The 22,143-nt window shown below is 39.4% G+C and overlaps 2 protein-coding genes across 3 annotated transcripts; one reads left to right on the plus strand and one right to left on the minus strand.

The window, feature by feature from the left end:
* Positions 1–298: 298 nt before the first annotated feature.
* On the minus strand, positions 299–13,175 carry LOC119740871 (DNA repair protein RAD51 homolog 1-like). Of its 2 annotated transcripts, none has more exons than XM_038216330.1 (10): positions 13,157–13,175; positions 10,504–10,617; positions 9,518–9,655; positions 8,384–8,501; positions 7,545–7,636; positions 5,322–5,416; positions 3,936–4,049; positions 3,061–3,190; positions 2,639–2,760; positions 299–1,209 (listed from the first exon to the last, which is right to left on the minus strand). In XM_038216330.1, the coding sequence occupies exons 2-10, from the start codon at positions 10,588–10,590 to the stop codon at positions 1,086–1,088; spliced, it is 1,020 nt and encodes a 339-aa protein (XP_038072258.1). In that variant the 5' UTR covers positions 10,591–10,617; positions 13,157–13,175; the 3' UTR covers positions 299–1,085. The 2 variants fall into 2 exon arrangements, with proteins under 2 accessions (XP_038072258.1, XP_038072257.1); XM_038216329.1 differs by lacking the exon at positions 13,157–13,175 and adding an exon at positions 12,830–12,968.
* On the plus strand, positions 13,172–22,098 carry LOC119740872 (N-acylneuraminate-9-phosphatase-like). Its single transcript, XM_038216331.1, has 2 exons — positions 13,172–13,317; positions 19,649–22,098. The coding sequence occupies exons 1-2, from the start codon at positions 13,225–13,227 to the stop codon at positions 20,291–20,293; spliced, it is 738 nt and encodes a 245-aa protein (XP_038072259.1). The 5' UTR covers positions 13,172–13,224; the 3' UTR covers positions 20,294–22,098.
* Positions 22,099–22,143: the final 45 nt, after the last annotated feature.

The raw sequence follows: 22,143 nt of genomic DNA on the forward strand, positions 1-22,143 counted from the left end.
AATGCAGCCTTATTTTACTGTCAATTTGTTGTAATCTAGCTTTAAACATTAGGAGACGTTTAATTACCAATTTGAAATTATTCATTGAAGCAGACTAGAATTAATAAGTAATTAACTTGCTTTCATTTCTCTACACATGTTCCAAAAATCAAGATTTTACCTTACTCTCAATCCAATATGGCCGACTCGTGAATAAGGCCCATTGGCCACTTCCATTCATTGTGTGTTATAGTTTACAACTCATTTACCACCACGGTAGATTTCATTTGCTTTTAATAAAAGTACGAAGTGCAAAACATGAAGAAATACTGTACACTATGTACACAAAGAGGTTTCCTGAAATTCTCTGGACTATATCTCAGAGGTGTATGTGTCTAACAATAAACCAGTAACCTGCTTGTGTGAGACCATTTTGTCCAATTTGTGTTTTGTAATTGCTTGTCATCAAATAGGACTGCATGCGTTGTCAACGATCACAATTTTTTCTAATGCCATCACAAAAGCAACTGAACCAAAAAAGGGTATTTTTATTTCTAATTATCTACGAAGAATGAAATATAATGCTTTTTAAAGTTTATATTTCTCTGCTGTTTTTGGCCTGTCAACTAAATTCCCAGTGCCTCATGTAAAACTCAGAAAAATGTAATCTCTTGCTACAGGTATACGGTTAAGTACTTCTTTTCCTGAATGTAAAGTCGGAGATTCAACAAGTATAAGCCAGAGCGTTTTTACATGATTTGGAATGTGTTGCCGCTGAAGTTTAGCGTCGGGGCAAAATGCTTTTGCTGAAACCAAATTTTACTACAAAAACAAAACGGGACTTTCCAAAATGAGTCTCAATGGAGCTTACCGCTGAACATTATACAGGCATGCAACTGGGAATTTTAGAAAAAACAAGGAAACTCCAAACCACACAAGACTTTGCACAGTATTTTTCAATTTGTAATGGCATTCATGAGGAGTAAAAAAAAAAAGGAACCAGCGGATCCGAGGAAAAGTTGCGTGCCTGATTTTAACATGCATCAAAGGCAAAGAAATTTCTTCAAAAGTCAGCTGAAAAGTTAAATAATAATCTGAATCTTTTTTTAATCCTTTGCGTCACCCACACCGTCTGCATTGATAGCAAACATGGCCTCGGACTCCGGCAGGCAAGGCGAATCATAAATCTTGCAGATTCGAGTTTCACCCCGTCCCTTTCGAAGGTACAGCCTGTGAAAGAAGCAACGGGAAAAAAGGACAATGTTCAATCCAAAAGAGAAAAACACAATCGCTGCTTTGTCTTGTTATTGTTAAATCATCATCAGATTCCTTTACTTGAAAAATTATGCTTTGTATCAAAATACTGTGAAACCCGGTTGTGGATTTGATTCAGGCTAGTCAGAGTTACTGGATGCACCATTTACAAATGCCACTTATGGGTGGCATGGGTGGCTAGTGCATAATGCACTTGCATCTCACCACTGTGGCCTGGGTCCGATTCCCGGCTCGGACCATAATGCGAGTAGAGTTGTGCGTTGATTCTCTCCTGTGCCACGAGGGTTTTTCTCCACGCCCTCCAGTTTTCCTCCCTCCGCAAAAAAAGACAAAACACTTTCGATCTCTGGCTGTGCTCCATGGTCATACATGGGTCGTATGGCCTTCGGCTCGACCATGTGGTAGCCACGTCCTTCGCAATTCAGCTTCTCAGCTGCGAGTAAGGACGATTAGCCTCCCAAATTATTATTAGTAGTAGTAAAAAGAAAGGAGATTTTGCCCTTGAAGAGAAATTTCAGGCCCAGAAGACTGTCAAAGACCACAAACAGACCATGCACCAACAGATCCCACAAGAGTTGTAATTTAGTCATCACAAGTCACATGTTGTAGTTGAGTCCATCACAAATTCTCACATGTTCAATGAATTCCATCACAAGTCAATCATAAGTCACCCAGTCCCAAGTCAAGTCACAATCAAATAACTTATGTATGGACTTGTGATTTCCTTGTGACTGGACTTGTGATTTCCTTGTGACTGGACTTGTGATTTCCTTGTGACTGGACTTGTGATTTCCTTGTGACTGGACTTGTGATTTCCTTGTGACTGGACTTGTGATTTCCTTGTGACTGGACTTGTGATTTCCTTGTGACTGGACTTGTGATTTCCTTTTGACTGGACTTGTGATTTCATTGTGACTGGACCTGTGATTTCCTTGTGACTGGATTTGTGATTTCCTTGTGACTGGACTTGTGATTTCCTTGTGACTGGACTTGTGACTTCCTTGTTACTGGACTTGTGATTTCCTTGTGACTGGACTTGTGATTTCCTTGTGACTGGACTTGTGATTTCCTTGTGACTGGACTTGTGATTTCCTTGTGACTGGACTTGTGATATCCTTGTGACTGGACCTGTGATTTCCTTGTGACTGGACTTGTGACCTTCTTGTGATTGGACATGTGATTTCCTTGTGACTGGACTTGTGACTTCCTTGTGACTGGACCTGTGATTTCCTAGTGACTGGACTTGACTACAACACTGTCACAAGTCAGGCCAAGGGATGAGCGAGGACACGCCTCTGCCACAGTTCACTTTGAGGTTGAATGACTTATGACTCCCCGAGTACGGACACTGGCTCCCACTCACAGAATTGTTTGCAATCTTTACCTGGTGGTTGAAGCGTGGGCCATGATGTTGCCCCCGATAGGTTTCTTGGGATCCGCTGAGAACATAGCTGAGCCATCCACCTGGGCTACCACTTGGTTTGTGATGACGACCGCCACACCGTACTGTCAAAATACGGTCAAAAGGAGAACAAAACAGAGAAATAGTTACCAGTTTAATGGACTTGTGTCCAAGTACCTTCTCATAGCAAAGAGAATGTGAAACATTGCTGGCTATAAAAATTCAGAGCAAGTATTTTTTAACCTACCCACCTACCCTATTTTTTTAATGAAATAGGAAGCACAACATTTTTTTCTGGGCCTTAAAGACAGTTAACAGTACTAACTCAGCAAAGATTCATGAGCTCTATTGCTAGCCTCGTTTTTTTTCCTTTCCCTACGATCTTTTAACTTTGGAATGCTTACTTGGTCGGCTATTTTTAGGAGGTGTCTGAGGAACTTGGCCAGGTGCATCTGTCTGCTAGCAAGCTCCCCGCGCCCGCTGTAATCTGTGCGGTACAGAGCTGTGGCACTGTCCACTATGAGAAGAGCATATCTGCAACAAAAACACCAAGTTATAAAAGAACTTAACGCAAATTTCTGATTAGTATTGACTCTGATCAGTGAGTCTGGATATGATTTTGGAATCAAAATGTTTGCGTCAAAATGGCAGTAAATCAGGTTTTTACTCCCAAAAGAGTGCTTTAATGGGTGTGATGAGCAAGGGATATCTTATCTAGTACCTTGGGCATCATTATGATGGTGGTACCTTTTCCACAATTTCCATTTTAAAAAAAGAGTTGTGTACATGTGCATAGTATTTACAAACCCCAAAGTCTAAAACTGACATTTCTGAACGAACCCACTCCAGAGGCGCCACGTCATGTACAAGACATGCAAAATCACGGCGGATTCTTCATCTCTAACATGCTTTCGTTTTTGAGGTTTTCCCCCTCCAGATTGGATTTTTTTATGCGGCATAGCTACTACAATAATTACAATTAAAGTCTGGCAACTTTCCTTTTCATATGTCACACGGCTCTGAAGAAATGTTAGACTGGGTTCAGGTACCAGTCTCTTTTGTTTTATTGCATGTTTTCACAAAATTTGGGAACCCTCAATAAAAAGTAAAGAAGAATTTCAAATTTGCATCAACGTGGAGGCTCTTAGTGTTAAATCATGGAGGAGATTTCCTGTTTCTTCTTCATATTTTCCTGGAAGGAGAGCATTGAGGTTCTTGCTTTCAATGTTAAGTTAAATCCATATCCAAAGAGTCCAAATCTTCAGACCTAATCACTCACCTTGACTGAGACATCATGGCAGACGCTTGTAGGAGTAGCTGCCCCTGGTGATCACTATTGTAAGCTCTAGCGTAGGCGACATTATCTAATACATCACTGCTGGACAGGTTGTATCTGACGAACCGAACAGAATGACCAGATTGTGATACGTTTTTAGATACACTACATGAAGTGGCTTTTCTATAAAGAACAGACGTGAGACACTGAGGAGAACTCGTTGTATTAACTTGGCATTTCAGTAAATATGATGTGCCCTTTCAGGGGCGAGTTTTGGGGACAATGAAAATCCATGAAATATTCAGCAGAGGGTCTGAGGGCTGCAACGGGCCTCAGAGCAACTAAGGGTCTAGGGTTTATATGTTTACAATGCATATTTGCCTAACAACACCCCTTAAAATACCCATTTCTTTAGGTAAAAACACCATTATGGTAACAACTCAGGAATTCTTCATCTCAAAAGGGATTCTTTTGAAATGGGGAAAATCCTGACAAAAAATCTTGAAATCAGGAAAAAATCCTGACAAATCTCACCCCTGCCTCTTTTTTCTGATGATGTTCAGATTATTGTACAAACAAAAACGTCTGGAAATTTTTGTTATTATATGTATTATGCTACACAATACAAACAAGCAACACAGATTGCACATCATCAAATGACAAAAGGCCCTATCACCAGATTGGGATAGGGACAACAAAAGTGAAAAATACCCACTAATTATTCCCCCGATTCACACACTTCTTGGTTTAGAAACAGTCACATCACAAACCTGTCCAAATTGAACTGTTCAAAATTCAAAGCTCATATGGCATTCACAATGCACCAGAATGATAATTGCAGCTGTGAGCAAAACTTCGAAAAATGACGGCCTTGTGAGTAGACTGAAAGAGCACATATCGGAAAAATAGCAAGCAACATGACTCAAAATTGAAACTGCCAAAATACAACGAAAGAGCTCACTTGAGTGTAAGTGAATGCTAGTATGAAACATCCTGTGGAATCAGTGAGCCTGGTACGCTGTCATTCTCAAGTAAAAAGAGAATTTTGTATCGATACTAATTATGGTTAGGACCTAAACATCACTGAGAACAGTTTTTCTCAAATACTAATTCCGTTAAACGGCTGTGAGCCAGCTGTTGACTTCATGCATACACTCAGGTACACTAGGTATATGTATGTATTACGTTTGAAAAAGGACAGCGTTTTTTTAAAATGTTCTCCAGCACGAATGGACACAAACCATTGAGCGGCTCGGTGAAACGATGTCTTCTGTGAATAAATGGCCCTTAAATCAGTTCATTTCAATAAATTACCAAAAATGCAAATGATCCTATATGCCTTTAATCACAATGCATCTGGAAATCTATCTGTTGAAAACGTAACCTTACCTCTCAGCTACAGCAATGAGTCTCTCTGGCCTGAATGTACCCTCTGTGTCAATGTAGAGACACTTGCCCTCCCCTCCACCATTGTCGATTGGTAACTGTGAAGATCAATGTCAAGATGGAAAGTTATTAGGGGGGAAATGTCATTGAGGTGCCAAGCATACAAATGTGCCACATTGCCAACACTTATAAAAACAGGTAAATACTGAAAGATGGACATTTAACAATTGTTGACTGCTGTGATGTGGGATATGACATTTTGAACACCCAAGGGGCGCATAGCACCCGAGGCGAAGCCGAGGGTGCTATGCGCCCCAAGGGTGTTGTTCTTTGGACTTTGAACTTCTTGGATTCTTTGGACTTTGAGAACACAAAAACAAACAGCAGTGAACACAACAATCATGACAATCGAACATCAACTCACATGCATGTCGCGTGCCGTACTCGAAACAGCTGATTGTGTGCTAGTTCGCTGCTCCCACTTATGTGTGAAAACATGGTGAAAATAGCGTGGGTACCAATGATGCAAGCGTTTCACACCGTACGAACCATACGTACAAAGTCATGGCACACTCCCTGTGGGATATCACGTACCACAGGGAATGTGCCATAACTTCTTATAAACTTAACACATGATCGTTCTAGGCCAATGAAAATACAGTATTCAAGACAGAGTTATAACAATACCACTTCTGGCTCGTTTGAAGCTGATCTGTGGGAAAGTACTCATTTATTTAACTCAGTAGTTGGGTAGAGAAATGTTGTCTTTTCATTTTTGAAAACTAGTTTTGTTTTTACACGGACGAGCAATGATACTGCACAATCCCTATATGTGATTTGTTTTTATGGGCACCCCCCACTAACAAAAAAACTAAAGGCATGAAAAAATAATGAATACCAAATTAAGGCAATCAGGCTATGTGTTATTTGAAAGCTATTGAAAATAATATCCAATTTTACTAGAAGAATGGCGTATGTATATAGCAACCAACGCAATCCCAGAAGATGCGAGGGTGTTGCCTCTCATCATATCAGGGGTCTGTGGTTTACTTTTACTGTTATGTCATGGCTGCCACTACATCCAAAGCATTAGTAATTGTGCAGATATAATGTAAGTCAACAAATTCTTCCCCAAGATGGCTTTATGTATTTTGTTCGGTGACATACATCAACTCATGATAATCTCAGTCCAATAAACAAAGCAAGAGACATGCACTTGGCATCATTGTCATGTACTTGGCATTAATTTAGCCATCTAAACAGGTGCAACTGCAATTCTGTGTTCTTTAGATTTTTAATTTTTGCCGGGCAACCGACCAACCCCACTTCTGAGACAAACAAAATATTAGAACCATCGAAATAAAAAGGAACGCCCTATTGAAAGTGTAAAGGCTGAAAGTGCATGAGATTTCAATGACAATGAAACCCAATATCACAATGAGGATCAACTCCTGTTTGCCATTCGCCAGGTTTGCAACATTGCTTAGGCCAAAAAAAATAATAGTTCTGCTTCCGGTTTCCCTACCTACCCTATTCTGACAGCCCCTACCCTAATTTTTTTATTGGAAAAATGAGGAAAAAACACCCCAAACCATCAATTTCTACATTTTACTCTTGACTACACGCAGACGCCTCCATATGATCGTACACAAAAAAAATTGGCAAAAAACAAAAAAATTCCCTACCTACCTACCCTATTTTTGAATGCCATGTAATCGGAAGCAGAACTAATTTTTTTTTTGGCCTTGTGTTGCTACATGTGTGATCTCTTGGGGTTTTGTAGATTAAGGAAGAAGTTAGAGCTGAAAGTAAAAGGAACTTGGATTTTGACAAAATAGGAAACACAGAAATGCACTTTCACAACCACGCATACTGGAATCTGTATCCTTGTGGAGTCATTTCTAAAAAAGTGCTAAAAAATTTGAGTTTGACAATCTAGTTTCAAAATGCTCCTATTTTAACCAAAATTAATTTCCTGGGCTGAAATTCGGACTTAATATCCCTTACATAAAATACTTCAATTTGCCACAGAACAACACACCTTGGAAATTCCTAGTTTTTGAGTAAAATCCACATATCTTTTTCGTGATAACCTTGTGGAGACGTATTCACCTATAGATAGAAATTGCCCTGTGGAGACGCATACAATCTTTTGTACCCTATTATACGCATGTCTCCACAGGGCACCGTGTACCAGAATGCAATGGCTCATGGTAAAAATCTAACCTGGCATGTGACTGCTAGTGTGTGACATAGCTGTGTTTTCCCCGTGCGGAACTCTCCAAACATCTCCGTGATGGACCCTGTCTCAATACCGCCTACAAATGAAATAAAGAAGCATATATGATAAATAACAAACATAAACATATTTCTGCAGAGGAATTTCACACTGTGACTGCAGTTTTTTTTATGTGTCTTCCCAGCGATTGTGTCAAAGAAATCCTTAATTTGTTGAGTCAAATTACCAATAAATTCAGCCAGAGAGTCTATCTTAGGGGGAGTGTGCACCTCTGTGTTGGCCCCACACAGTGAGAAAATCTTACTTTGGGGAATTAGGCCAAAAAAAAAAAGTCTCCGGTTTCTGGTATGCGCGCGCGTCGCCGTAGCCATGCGCGTCGGCAAAATGAAAAAGTTTTTTTTTCAATGAAAGATGATGTCTCAAAACCGCCAAACTCACTGGTTTGACTGGAATCCTGCTGCTGCACAATTTTAACGTGTTTTTAGATTGGGTTATGGTCGAGAATAAGTTTTATGTGGCCTCTCTGGACTCCCATATATTTGCACTAAGTTTAGTCGGGCACCATTTGCAGTCATCAGCACACATATGAAGCAAAAAAAATCAGGTAAAAAAAAAAAAAAAAAGCCGTGTCGCCGCACCACTTTTTGGGCAAGCTCTATACCAGAAACCGGAGACTTTTTTTTTTTGGCCTTAAGGTGGTTTTTTTTATGCGTACAATCACATTCTTACTTATAAATGTGACCAGTAACATATGCTGAAGATAAAAATATCTTGATCTTCTATTGTAAAAGTAAAAAAAAAAAATAAAAAAAAATCTGCTAAGTACCTTGAAGAAGTTTGTCCAGTTCCTTAGAGCCAGTGGTAATCTGAATGATTTCTGCCCTCTGTTGGTGGAACTGGGTGGCAGTCGTAAAACCCATGGGCACCAACTTCATGGCCTCATTCTGAGAGATCAATCATTGTTAAGAAAATATAACAGCATTAAGTTACAGTGAAGAGTGCATGTACGCGCTGTATGCATGTATTTGAAAGTAGATTTAAACTATGGAAATTACTTCACTGATACCTTAAAGACATAATTAGAAATACAGTTTCCGTTACCAAAGAAAACCATTTTCTTTCGGCTATATAATTAGGCCATGGGCGACATCAATAATGCTGGAAACACAAATTTGCAAAGTACAGAAACCGTTAGCCAAAAAAAAGGAAGATATTACGTGCCAAATGCCACACATTGATTATTGCTTTTGGCTGGACCTCTATGATGAGACTATCCGGTTTTGTCAGTGACTTTGTCATTCACGTGGGCGCACCACTGATTACAAACGCCCATTGGCTAAGCACTCAAGTTGCGTTAACTTCCGGTTGCATCTGTGCTATGCTACATTGTTGAGATGACGTCACACTAACGAACCCGATAACAATGAAAGACTCGGAGAAGCTCTGTTCTCTATGGCTGTGCTAAAAATAATAAATATTGAAATATTGGATCATGCACCCAAATATTCAAAAAATGTGAGAGGTCTCAAGGTGATGAGGAAAAACATCCATGATGTTATTTTAATTGTATCACCGCATGGTTTGATTGTTTGTCAAGTGACACTTTTGCTGAAAGCCACATTTGAGCATGATTTGAGAGTTTCCACGAGGAAAATTAGCTCAAATTTCTTCTATAAAATCAGTTAAATATCAGCCATTCTGCTACACGTACCTGTTGTTTATATGGTTTTAATAAACTCTTTGTCAATTGTCGACAGGAACCACAGGTGCACGCAAATAACAATTTCAAATTGAATATTCAAATTTTTCGATCAAGTACAAGTTGGACTAATCAAATACTAAGTTATTCGAAAAAAAGTGCACAGCCCTACTATCCTGGCTGCTTGATAGGTACAGGGAACAGAATGGTTGCATCTGACATGATTATGAATGGTTTGGATGGTCAAATCAACTGTTGTACCAGGATTTTGTCAGCCTTGGCCTCACTGATTCCCTTGATGTTGCACAGCTCTTTCTTGGTAGAGTAAGCTACCGACTCCACGGTGTGCAGACCTGCCTCCTCAAGCTTCTTGACATCGTTAGCACTGATGCCTTGAGACTATCAATGATAAAAATGAAATATTCTTTAGATACATGTAGTTAGACATCTTTAACTGCTGAAGGTGTATGCAGTTGGTGTTGTGAAGCCTGATATCTGTTGCAGTATCTGTTGTTTTTCCAATTCTGCAAGCGACACAGCAAAAAGATAAGACAAAGTGCAGAGCTGGAAGGGACACATGAATCAGGCAAATGTGTCATTAGAAACTAAATTGCACTAAATTGCATTGATCAAGTCAGAAAGTTTGATTGCAATGGTTTTATAGCCAAAAAAGGGAACAAAATCAACCCACCAATGCAATAGGTCTGATGGAAGGAAAAAGTCCAACATTTGGGAGATTACTAGGCCTGAGACCTAATGACGTCACGCTTTGTTTACATGTGCGCTTAGATGTATATGGCAGACGGTCCCTGCTTTGTCTGGCACCCTGACTTGGCTCCCATAGGAAAGCGCATTTGTAAACAAAGCCATTACGTCATAAGGTCTTAGGTCTATTACTTTTTACATTTTGGAAAGAGTTCAATCACTTCACACCTTGTGCACAAACCCTATGAGACTGGTCCCAAAAAGTCCAAGTGTTTTTTTAGTCAATACTTCAATATTTTCCCTGCTAAATTTGACTTTTTAGGACATGTTATCGCTTTCTGATGGCTGATACGTCACTGCAGGGATTTTTTTTTTAGTGATGTCCATGTAAAGTCTTCTTCCCGAATTTACAATTAGAGAATAGAATTTACAATGGAGTGCGCAGAGTTCTGTTCTTTTGAAATTAGGTGAAAATGGTTTTACTTTTTTAGACTGAAATGTTCAGGTTTTTTCTTCTTCTTTTTGCTTCTTTAGGGGCCTACCTCTAGACGGGTGATCATGAGGGGCCCAAAGTCTTCTTCACTCTCCTCCACGTGACCTGCTGTGGCGTTCTGCTGTTGCTGCTGCATGTCTCAGGATGTCCTAAAATATGAATTCTGAAGAAAAAAAGTAACAGAGAAAGCAGAATAAATAAGAAAAAAAATGATCTTTTGAATTTGATTCAATAGAATTCATACTTTACTGTTGTTGGATGCTGTTTATATTTCAGCATGGTGCCATGACAAAACCCATTGTTTTTTAAATAAAAAATTATTGTTCCCGAGTTTCATGAGAATATTATTTTCCTATTGATTGAGGCCTTGTCAGGCTTTTACATTTGTTAGCATGTTTGGATATAGTTCAGTCCTGTCTCAGTCTGTGCTGTTCATTTGGTAATTCTAAATAATATAGTTGGCAAGGCATATAATCAGGAAACTTTTCACCAAATGGACAACATAGCAAAAAAAAATGTAGTGGCTATCGTTACGACAGCCATAACGCAATTTTCAAATAATATCGTTATGGCATTGTAAAAGCACAATGCGAACTTTTATCAGATTTACAACTGCCCATGGAACCAGAGTGCTTCCGTAGCTCGATTGGTACAGACATTAGCTCAACTAGTTGGGAACCCTGGTTTACACCCCTGCCACGCTACTCCTTTTTTTTCTTCTTTTTTTGGAATAGATTTCTTAAGTTTCAGGTTTTTAATCAAATTGTTCTTTTTATTTTAAGTAGTATGTTTCATTTTCTTCCTTGAAATTGATGGTTTTGGAGGATTTTTTTGAAAAGGGAAATAAAGTCCGAGAACCACTTAGTTGATAGTGTGGTTCCAACAGCCAAAGATCATGATGTTGAATACTCGTCTTATTACTTCAGGGCACCAGATAGTTCCGTAACGATAGCAGTTGAAAGTCGCGTTACAGCTGCTGTAACGATAGCCACAGCGTAAACCAATTTATAGGGCCTAAGGTTATGTGAACAAGGTCCTAATTCCATAATTTTAGCAAACCCTAACACTATTCCTTTTAAAATAAGTTCATATAGGCTACATGATATAACTCAATAATATACACGTAACATATCACGCTTTGTTTACAATGCACGCTTTTCCATGGGAGCCAGGTGGGGACAATATTGGCTGGCATTCTCACCTGACCATGCTGACTCACATAGGAAAGCGCACATGTAACAAAGCGTGACATCATTTTGTCTACCGGTAATAGGTCTAAATTGAGAGCAGTCACTCTGCGGCTGAGAAATCTTTATTTCGTGAGAAAATTTTGAAGGGTCCCCGTAGACTTTAGTTTCAGTTTCACTTTGAGCCTTGAGCCTGGTTTGTCATCACCAATCATGATCATGAATGATCATGGTTGTTCGCAAACCACTAAACATCTAAAGTAGCGTCAGGAAGGATACTGCATTCTTTCCATCAGTAGTACATCCACCTTCATACAAAGTCCCCTCCATGGTATCACTATCACTGGAGTGGTAGTATATATACTCAGTAGTATGGTAGTCATAAGTTTCATAAGCCGGTCACGCAGCCAAGCCAATACTGCATGCAATAGACTTCCACTGTTCCAGCTCAGATCCAAAAATTATCAGGAAGGCTAGCTTGAGTAACTCTAGCCCCATAAATGTGGCCTATTTACTGGACTGCCTCCGTAAACATAGGCCACACATCCACATGTACAAAAATCGTGTCGACTTTGCCAAATTTTGATTTTCACATTAAGGCTTAGTTTGTAGGGTTTTTTTGCTTAAGAAGCATACTCACCCTCTTTATAGGCTAATCAGAAAGTGCTGCCTTTTTCAGATGTATATTTTTCGTGAAATTTCCAGATTCATTTTTACACGTTTGCGTATCAAAATTTCAACATGAAATTTCACAAAAATTAGACATCTGAAAAAGGCAGCACTTTCTGACATAGCCTATAAAGTGGGTGAGTATGCTTCTAATTTTCTAAAGCAAAAAAATCCTACAAACTAAGCCTAAATGTGAAAATCAAAATTTGGCAAAGTTGACACGATTTTTGTACATGTGGACGTGTGGCCTATGTTTACGGAGGCAGTCCAGTAAATAGGCCACATTTATGGGGCTAGAGTAACTCCAGCTGACATGCTCATATTCATTCACATGCTACATGTGAATGAATATGAGCATGTCAGCTGGAGTTACTCAAGCTACAGGAAGGCTAGCTGCCCTAGCGGCCTACAAAAATGTGACTGCCAAATTTGTACTTTCTAGTTAAGTTCTAGGCCTTCTAATAATACTAGAACTTAGAAGTAGAAATCCTCGTGTATGGTAGGTAAGCAAATACTTACTCTTAAGACTCTGTATAAACATAAAACAAGTAGTAAAACCTGTTTTTTTGCAAAATTCTTGTATCGGACTCGGAAAATGACGGAAAAAAAACAAGTTCAGGCGGCCCGCGCGGGAAAAGAGCTCAACTATTATTTCAAGGGGTGTAATATTTTCGGCACTAAGTTTGTCCATATTTCTTCGATTTTTTTTGCAGCAATATACCGCAAAAAATTCTATCGTTTGTTATAAAACGATATATATTCATATGAATTGACATCACAATACAATAAATAATGTTTCTTTTCAATGATTTTTGTTCATCATGTTCATTGGCATACTCATCATACCCGGATCATAATGAACTCGACTCGAAGCGATTCCCAATTTCTAGATGCATTGTGGGTAATCTTCCAAGATGGCGGCCGCTAGGAAAGTCTCGGCAATAATTTTCGACTTAGATAACACGCTAATTGATACAAGAAACGCTGATTATTTCGCTTTCAAACAGGTAGAATATTATCCTAGATGATTAAATGTTATTTTAAGACCAGATTTGTTCTTTAAATACTAATGATTACTTCTAACAGATTGATTTTGTTATTCAAGGTCCAACATTTCCAACTCGATCGTCCAACATTCATGACATTCAACATCGCCGAATCCAACCACGTCCCCAGGGTGTCGAGCAGTACGTGCCCACCACTACCTGCTCTCTCACCCTGGTAGTATAGTCGTGTTCCCTAACGTGGCGCACTTCGAAGCTTACCCAACTTTCCTCGTGTAGTGTTGCCAAACTTCTTTGTTGACAAACCTCAAATTCATGCAGTGAAATACTGGTACTTTGACCTTATTAATGCTTGCTATTTAACATCTGTGAACAATTTCGGTTTCATAAAATTTAAGCCGAAATTAAAAAACGGTGGCGTCCGGAAATTCAAATTGGGCACAAATTGGCGGAGTGTTCCCTAACGTGGCGCACTTGAATACAGTCGTTTTCCTAGTTCCGGATTTTTCCTAGTTCCGGATCGCTTCAAATAAAAACCTACCTCTTTTGGACTAGTCTCCAATAAAAAAAATTCTGATGAAGTGCATTGTGAAAAGGAAAATGTAAGCTTCCTGATACACACAGGTCTTTTCGATAAAACTTTGAGAAAAGGAATTTTGGCCAGATTTCCGACTCGCACTTTGACATGTTTGGACCGTTTGTAGAAAATCATGGGAGCTGCGAATCGACGATAAATTTTCTCCTCGGTATTTCTCTCGTACCGTGTGGTTTCGAATATTTTTTTCATTCACTACAGTCGTATAAACTCTTCCATCGAATGTGTGTTCAATCAAAATAATTTGTAGCGTCTCTAATATTTGAAAATTCGCCAACGAATGACGGTATGCTTTTGCCTAGTTCCGGATCGCGCGTGCACTTACGACCCAACTACACGCGCGTTAATCGATTTTGTGTGACGTATTCTGTGCCGTGTGCAAGGTTTTCGGTCCGTGCGTGAGTTCATGCCGTTGCGCTGCAGACAAAAGTTTCACAATTATTTACGTTAATTCTCTTTTGAAAATTTGCTGGAATATCCCTTGAATGAACTTTTTTGGAAAATTTAATAATACTTCGTCAGAAAATGTGCTTGATTTGGGGTGGTTCTGGCTGAAAAATTGATTTTCTCGCGTGATTTTTTTTTTTCGCACGAATCAGTTTTTGATCGATTCGGAACTGATTGAACCGATCCGGAACTAGGAAAAGCGGCATCGGTACTTTTGACGTCGTAAAGTCAAAGTAAAAAGAGCTTAAATTTGGGAAATTATTTTGTAGTCTCTCCATCACTCAAGGTAAACTTTTAAACCAGTGTCACTTGAATTCGTGGGGTAGTTGAGCCGAAAGCAGCTTGAATGATGTTTGCTATCCGGAACTAGGAAAACGACTGTACATCTCGGAAAATTCCAAATTAACATTTAAGAATTTCTGTAAACTTGATAAATTCTGATAAAACATTATTATCTCTACTTACATACCCAGCCAGATGTTTGTCAGAAAATTATTTCCTTATTTTTCGGGGCATTTTCAAAGGGTTCACTTTGCACTTGAAAATAAAATCGGAAAATCATGCCAAAATAATGTTTTTCTTTTAACTTTGTAGCGGGTAAATAAACTCGCGATTTATGAACGGGAGTGTTTAGAACTTGATGAAATTTTACTTTCTGTAAAATTTCAGTTAAAACTTTTGCTCTAGCTAGGCGCTACAGCCGAAAAATCAAAGTGCGCCACGTTAGGGGCCGCGCCACGTTAGGGTACATCAACAATATTGGATCATTTGCATATATGTGCAAGATATTTGAACACGTATGCAAATGAGGAATAGTCTGGTGCCTGCATGTGCGTTACATTAGGCCAAAAAAAAAATACTTCTGCTTCTGGTTACCCGATAGACCCATAAATGTGGCCTATTTACTGGACTGCCTCCGTAAACATATGCCACACATCCACATGTACAAAAATCGTGTCGACTTTGCCAAATTTTGATTTTCACATTTAGGCTTAGTTTGTAGGGTTTTTTTGCTTTAGAAGCATACTCACCCTCTTTGTAGGCTAATCAGAAAGTGCTGCCTTTTTCAACATGAAATTTCACAAAAATTAGACATCTGAAAAAGGCAGCACTTTCTGACTAGCCTATAAAGAGGGTGAGTATGCTTCTAAAGCAAAAAAATCCTACAAACTAAGCCTAAATGTGAAAATCAAAATTTGGCAAAGTCGACACGATTTTTGTACATGTGGATGTGTGGCCTATGTTTACGGAGGCAGTCCAGTAAAAAGGCCACATTTATGGGGCTAGTTACCCGACTGACCCTATTTTTAGGCTGCGACCCTAAAAAATTTATCGGCAATTCCACACAAAAAAAATTAAAATGATTGGATAAATAAAAATAAAAGCTTGTTGTCTTTTTTGTCTTCACAAAATACCTCTCAACAACCCATTTGCGTCAAAAAATGCTTGTATTTATTTGTTTTCTTACTTTCATTCGCTATTTTTTTCAAAAGAAACCAAATTCGCTTCGCGATCTGTCATCATATCTCGCAATTCGATGTCACGGTGACTATAATCACGTGCATAAACCTTGCTCGATGCAGTGACGACTGGTTCCCGCCGCGCCGCGCAGGGGCCAATTTAGAAGACATGATGAAAGTGCGGTAACCAGTCTGTCATGGCTATGCGATTGCTAGTGCTAGCATGAATATGGCTATGCATTAGGCACGTGCACTGTCAGTGTCAACTGGTCGGATTCGACATCGTAAAAATGCCAAGAAAACACCGATGGAGAAAGAATGTTTTTGCAAGTTAATTCACAGAATTGATATATCTTGTCCGTGTATGTAGTTTCCGTGTTCAAGAGTTCATTTTGAGATCGCACTACTCGTATTTGGAGTGATACATGCAGCGTGTTTCCCGAAATTTTCGACCGTAAAACGAGGTCTGTCGGCCGCCGTGCACAGTGCATCACACACTTCGGAGTTTTGGCCAGCTTCCCGTCTTGACTAGCATTGTGCATATGATACGAACGGCCTGAATTTTCTATTATCGAACTTAAATATATTGACAATAATTAAGGTAGGTTTTATTCACTTTTTGTGGCCATTTTGTGTATAGCTTTCGTAGTGCAATGGAAATAGTTCGGGCTAAAACTTCGCATATAATTGAATACCCCATTCAATCTGCATAAAAAAAATTGGCCCCCCAAAAAAATTTTCCGACCGACCCACCCTATTTTTGAAAGGCATGTAATCGGAAGCAGAACTGTTTTTTTTTTCGGCCTTAGCGTTTGTTTTTGTATGCGGTGTCTGTGGTAAAAACACCATCAATTCGTTGCGCCTTGAGTTATGAAAACACAATTTTTTTGGAAGTTAAAATGTTACAATATGGCCCGCCAATATGCAGTGCCAATATGCAGTATCACATTTCATATGAATGTTCACAAGGAAAGGAAAGGATTATTTTTGAGAAAGCCTGGATGTTATATAGTGGTGTTCCCTAACGTGGTGCACTTCAACATTTACCCCGACTTTCCACATCAGTGTTGCCAAACTTCTTTGTTGACAAACTTCAAACTCATTCAGTAAAATACTGGTACATTTACCTTATTAATTAATTAATTAATTAATGCTTGCTATTTAACCTCCGTGAACAATTTCGGTTTCATGAAATTTCATCTGAAATTCAAAAACGTGGCGCACTTGAATAAATCTCGGAATATTCCAAATTAACATTTAAGAATTTCTGTAAAGTTGATAAATTCTGATAAACAATTATTATCTCTACTTACATACCCAACTAGAAGTTTGTCAGCAAATTATTTTCTATTTTAGGGGGACATTTTCAAAGGGTTCACCGTGCACTTCGAAATAAAATCGGAAAATCTCGCCGAAATAAATTTTTCTTCTAACTTTGTAATGGGAACTGAGATAAACTCGTGATTTATGAACGGAAGTATTTAGAACTTAATGAAATTCCACTTTCTGTGAAATTTCAATTAAAACTTTTGCTCTAGCAAGGCGTTACAGGCGACAAATCAAAGTGCGCCACGTTGGGGGCCACGCCACGTTAGGGTACATCAACAATAATTACAATGATCGTGAAACCACGTAATGCACGTTGGAAATAATAACACCAACTACACGATATAAATCCATTATTAGCAAATTGCGGTATTGAATCAGGATACAGGAAGAAAGTTTCCTATCCGGGGCTTACTGTATTGGAAATGAGGTTGGAAATAAAGTAAGCACCGGGGACGAGGTTGCGCCGAATCAGTATCCGGTCAACTCGACCATTTGCCAACTTGACTCCAACCAACTCAACCGTTGGGCGTTCAACTGGAAAAGTCATGTCATCCGTTGTCCGACTCGTCCTTTGTCCGACTCGTCCTTTGTCCAACACATCCGAATATTTTCTAGCGTTGTAGGCTAGGCCTATTATTTCGTCAGTTTTCGTGCATCAAATCATGACAAATGTTTGTTGTATTAATCTGTTAATAATACTTAGGGAGTCCAGTGGTTGGTTTGGGGCCGTATAATGTAACTACGCAAAATTAGTCAATTTCAAATCATGCTAATAAGTATCAACATGACTCTAAAAATACAAATAGTATCCTGATAGCCTACCAAGAGGAATACTGACTCCTATATTATCAAAAACATTCATTCGGAACTTTGCATTCATTTGGATGAGAAAAACGAATTCCCAACTCGCGCTTTCCATATCGACAGATTGCCATGATTGTGCCAAACATTACCGCGTGATCCGGCACTTTCATTTAAACCACCGTGTAAAATAAAATCTACTTGGTAAATCGTAACTGTTTTTATCATAACTTTATAAATACAAATGTTTGGTACAGACTATGGATTCCCAGACTGGTACACTCATACCTAGCTTGAGTAACTCCAGCTGACATGCTCATCAGGAATTCACATGTAACGCTGGTTGGAGACAGAACTACGTCATAAAAGTGAGATCTTAAGAGACCCTAAAAAACGGCCTCTACAAAATGGTCCGTTTTCCCTCTATTATCCCAACCCAGATTCCATTTACGTACCTCATATTACCATTCAGCAGTCATTCACGAAGCTAATGATCGACTTGAAACAGAACAAAAGTTACTAAAATATGAAAAATATTGATGATTTCGGTGGCTTGTCCATAAAAAACGTCAAATTCCAACGGCTGCAAATGTAATGCATCACGTGATGACAATCAAAAAATCTATGGGCGCGATGTATGTGGGTATCACACCGCCTTCAAGCACCGCTAGTGGGGCTGGTGTGTTGCCATAGAAAGCAAACGATTACTTAAATTTCCACTGACTCTACTTGAGTCCGACTCGAGTCGGACTCAATATCTGGTGACTTGACTCAACTCGAGTCCCTAAGGGTAAATTACTCGACTCAACTCGACTCGACTCGAGTCACTGCGAGCAAATGACTCAACTCGACTGGAGTCCCTCATCAGAAGACTCGACTCGACTCGAGCGAAGGCTAATAAGACTCGAGTCCCAAAAATAAAAGCAAAACTTTGCGAAAAATATTTCCAATGACTTACTGTGCAAACATTATTTTCACGCCACTTTGCTAATACAGTACGGTACAGTGGCCGCTTGTCATGTACAAACGTACAACGTGTCAAAGACTCGCACATAGTGGATCGCACAAAATGCTATCTCAGAACCGGACTTCAAACAAACACATTTTCCAACTTGTGGTTTCATCATTGGTTTTGGGCGATTTCTTATTAAGCTCTTGGATTCGAACGCCGGCTAAATTTATGCCCTCCTTTTAAAAATACATGCCCACTTTTAAATAATCAGAAATAGTTTTGTATAATGCAGTTTGTTTTGATGTTGTCAGGGATCAGCGAAAAATATTCTAGATCCCAAGCCAGACCAGATGGCCTATAAGACCGAAGTTTTTGTTATATAGTGTTCAAATATTTGTGACTCGAATTGAGTCGAGCTAAATGTTTGACTTGACTCGACTCGACTCGACCTTCTTGACCTAAAGGTTCGACTCGACTCGAGACACTTCTTTGAAATGACTCGACTCGACTCTAGTCGCAAAAATCAGTGGCTCGTTACAACTCTGCTACATAGCCGCGCCCACACTCCGTTAATAATCTCTGGGCATTAGACGTGTTCTAAAGCCCATTTGGAGACCTTCCACTTAAAGTCTCGAAATTAAACGAGCAGTACATGTTCAATACTTACATACATGTAGCTTTAAGGACATTAAAATTGCCTTTTTGTATCAGTTAAAGTTATGATGGTTGATTTTTCGGTGTTACGTTCAGGTGAAACATGTGTTGCGTTCCCAGTATGCTGAAGTCGATGCTGATGATGTTGTAGCGGCCTTCAAGAAATACCTTGCCGAGGCTGAGAAGGATCCCAATGAAGTCATTCCTGTGGACGAATGGCGCACCGAGTTGTGGCAGCGAGCCCTCAACAGCCACCACCCTAAGGACGCAGCTATGCTACTGTACCGCACTTGGATGAGTGGTCGTCTGGACCACATGACCTTTAGCCCTGAGGTCAAGGAGCTGCTACTACGCCTGCGTAAGACCTACAAGCTCCTGCTCATGACCAACGGGCCCTCAGGCATCCAGAGGCTCAAGATGGCCCGCTGCGGCGCCGACGATTACTTCACTGGCATCATCGTCAGCGGTGAGCAACCCCACCCTAAGCCCAACGTCTCCATCTTCGAGACGGCCTTCCAGATGCTGGGAGTGCCCGCTGAGCGCTGCATTATGGTCGGCGATTGTCTGAGCACCGACATCCAAGGCGGCCTGGATGCGAATTGCCTGGCAACCGTCTGGATCGACCCCAAGCGACAGAACAAAGAGATCTTCTTCCCGAGCCCCAACTACAGTATTTCCTCCGTCATGGATATCGACAAGGTTCTAGATGACATCAATGCTTCTGCTGCTACATCTCAGTAAAAGGTTTACTCACTATGCATACAGGTAATAAGTTAAGGGCCGGGTTTGACCAGAGTGTTGCCTCTACTGTTCACAACTTAGAAAACAAATTGCCAGTGATTAATTCGGTTGATTAACACATAATTAATAAATCAAAATGAAAGCAATCAGTGAAAAAATCTTAATCTGTAAAAATGCTCAAAATAATGTACTAAAATATCAAAGTCAACTGCTTATGAAGCTCTATTTTAGATGTACATTTGTAAAAGATTGCCAAGAATTCGAGGCTTTATTCAGCATCAAAGTGGGCAAATTAGTTCGTCAAAAAAATATAGAAATGCAAGTTATTTAGGCTTTCAACCCACCTACAGTATGTGTCTTATAGAAATGAATTTATTATTTCAATTTAGAGTGATAGCCTACAGTCTGGCTGTTGGCTGTTTATTTCTCAATTTATTCATGTTATTTGTTTTCCTGCTATGAATCAGGGGCGCACCTTTTCACCAGCTAGGCTTACTTTGATAAACAGTTTAACATTAACAAAGTGTGTGAGTTTGTGCAATGTGCTCGCAGTGCAAAAAGAAACAAAATGTGTAAAATAAATTGTACTGCCAGGGAGAAATTTAAGAGGGAAAAAAAGAAGACAAGAATAATGACTGAAATTCTAAGATACTTAATCTGAGTAACCACAATATTTTTGTACAGAAGAAGTCTTATAAAAATCTGAAGTATTAGTGTAATGGTACTGTTGAGTGGGCAGGGCTGTGTTGTGCATCATGCTGACGTCGTACTGAAATTGAAGTTTGTTTGTTTTCTTTTGCCAACCCCATAGCTGGGCTACAAAATGAACGTATTTAGTGTTCATTGCTGTGTTTCATATACAATTGATCACCTTTTTAAAAAAAATTGTTTTCCAGTCAGAGGTGTTTTGTGAGTTGGAAGACCAACTTGACCTTTAATAATTGTTGACTGCTTTGATGACGTTTTGAACATACTATGCGTCCCGGGGGTGTTCAAAATGTCGTTTCCCACATCACAGCAGTCAACTATCGTTTTGTTATACCTCTGTCTTGGATTCTTTGGATTTTGATGTAAAAATCGCAAAACAAACAGCAGTGAACGCAACAATCATGACAATGGAACATCAACTCGCATGCATGTCGCGTGCTCAAAACAGCTGATCGTCTGCTAGTTCACTGCTCCCACTCATGTGTGAAAACATGATGAAAATAGCGTGGGTACCAACGGTGCAAGTGTTTCACTCCGTACGTACCGTACATACAAAGTCACAGCACAGTCCCTTTGGGATATCATGTACGTGATATCCCACAGGGAGTGTGCCATGACTTTTTATAAACTTAACACATGATTGTTCTAGGCCAATAAGAATACAGTATCCAAAACGGAAGTATAACAATTATGTTTTGCACAGCACCGTCCAGAGTGTATTTTATGGTAAACGTATACAAAACTACGCTAAATGTGTAACATGCGCATACATGTACCGGTAGGTTTCTCTCATCTGCAAAATTTGTAGGTGTATGATGTTTTATGTACAATGACGTAGTAGTTGGTCTCCACAGAGAGCAACAGTATAGCTATTAAGTGAATTGTCAGTGCCATCGTTACCAAGAATTTTCAATTGACGAGAAAGGTTTACTGCGAAACAACAAAAAGCAGATACAGTTGTATATGTACCTGCAGCTTTTTCTGATCCTAATGTTTAAAGTAATGAACCTCACAAGTCAACAGAATAAAATTCTAGTCAACTTTAAAAACTGCCTTATGCAGAGTGGAGGGAGAAGAATCTAAAAAAAAAAAAAAAATTCGCTTCTAGTGGTCAGTGAAAATTTGAAGAATCCTCCCGTATT

The sequence above is a fragment of the Patiria miniata genome, unplaced genomic scaffold (assembly GCF_015706575.1).
Source record: "Patiria miniata isolate m_02_andy unplaced genomic scaffold, ASM1570657v1 HiC_scaffold_5, whole genome shotgun sequence".
Lineage (NCBI taxonomy): Eukaryota > Metazoa > Echinodermata > Asteroidea > Valvatida > Asterinidae > Patiria > Patiria miniata.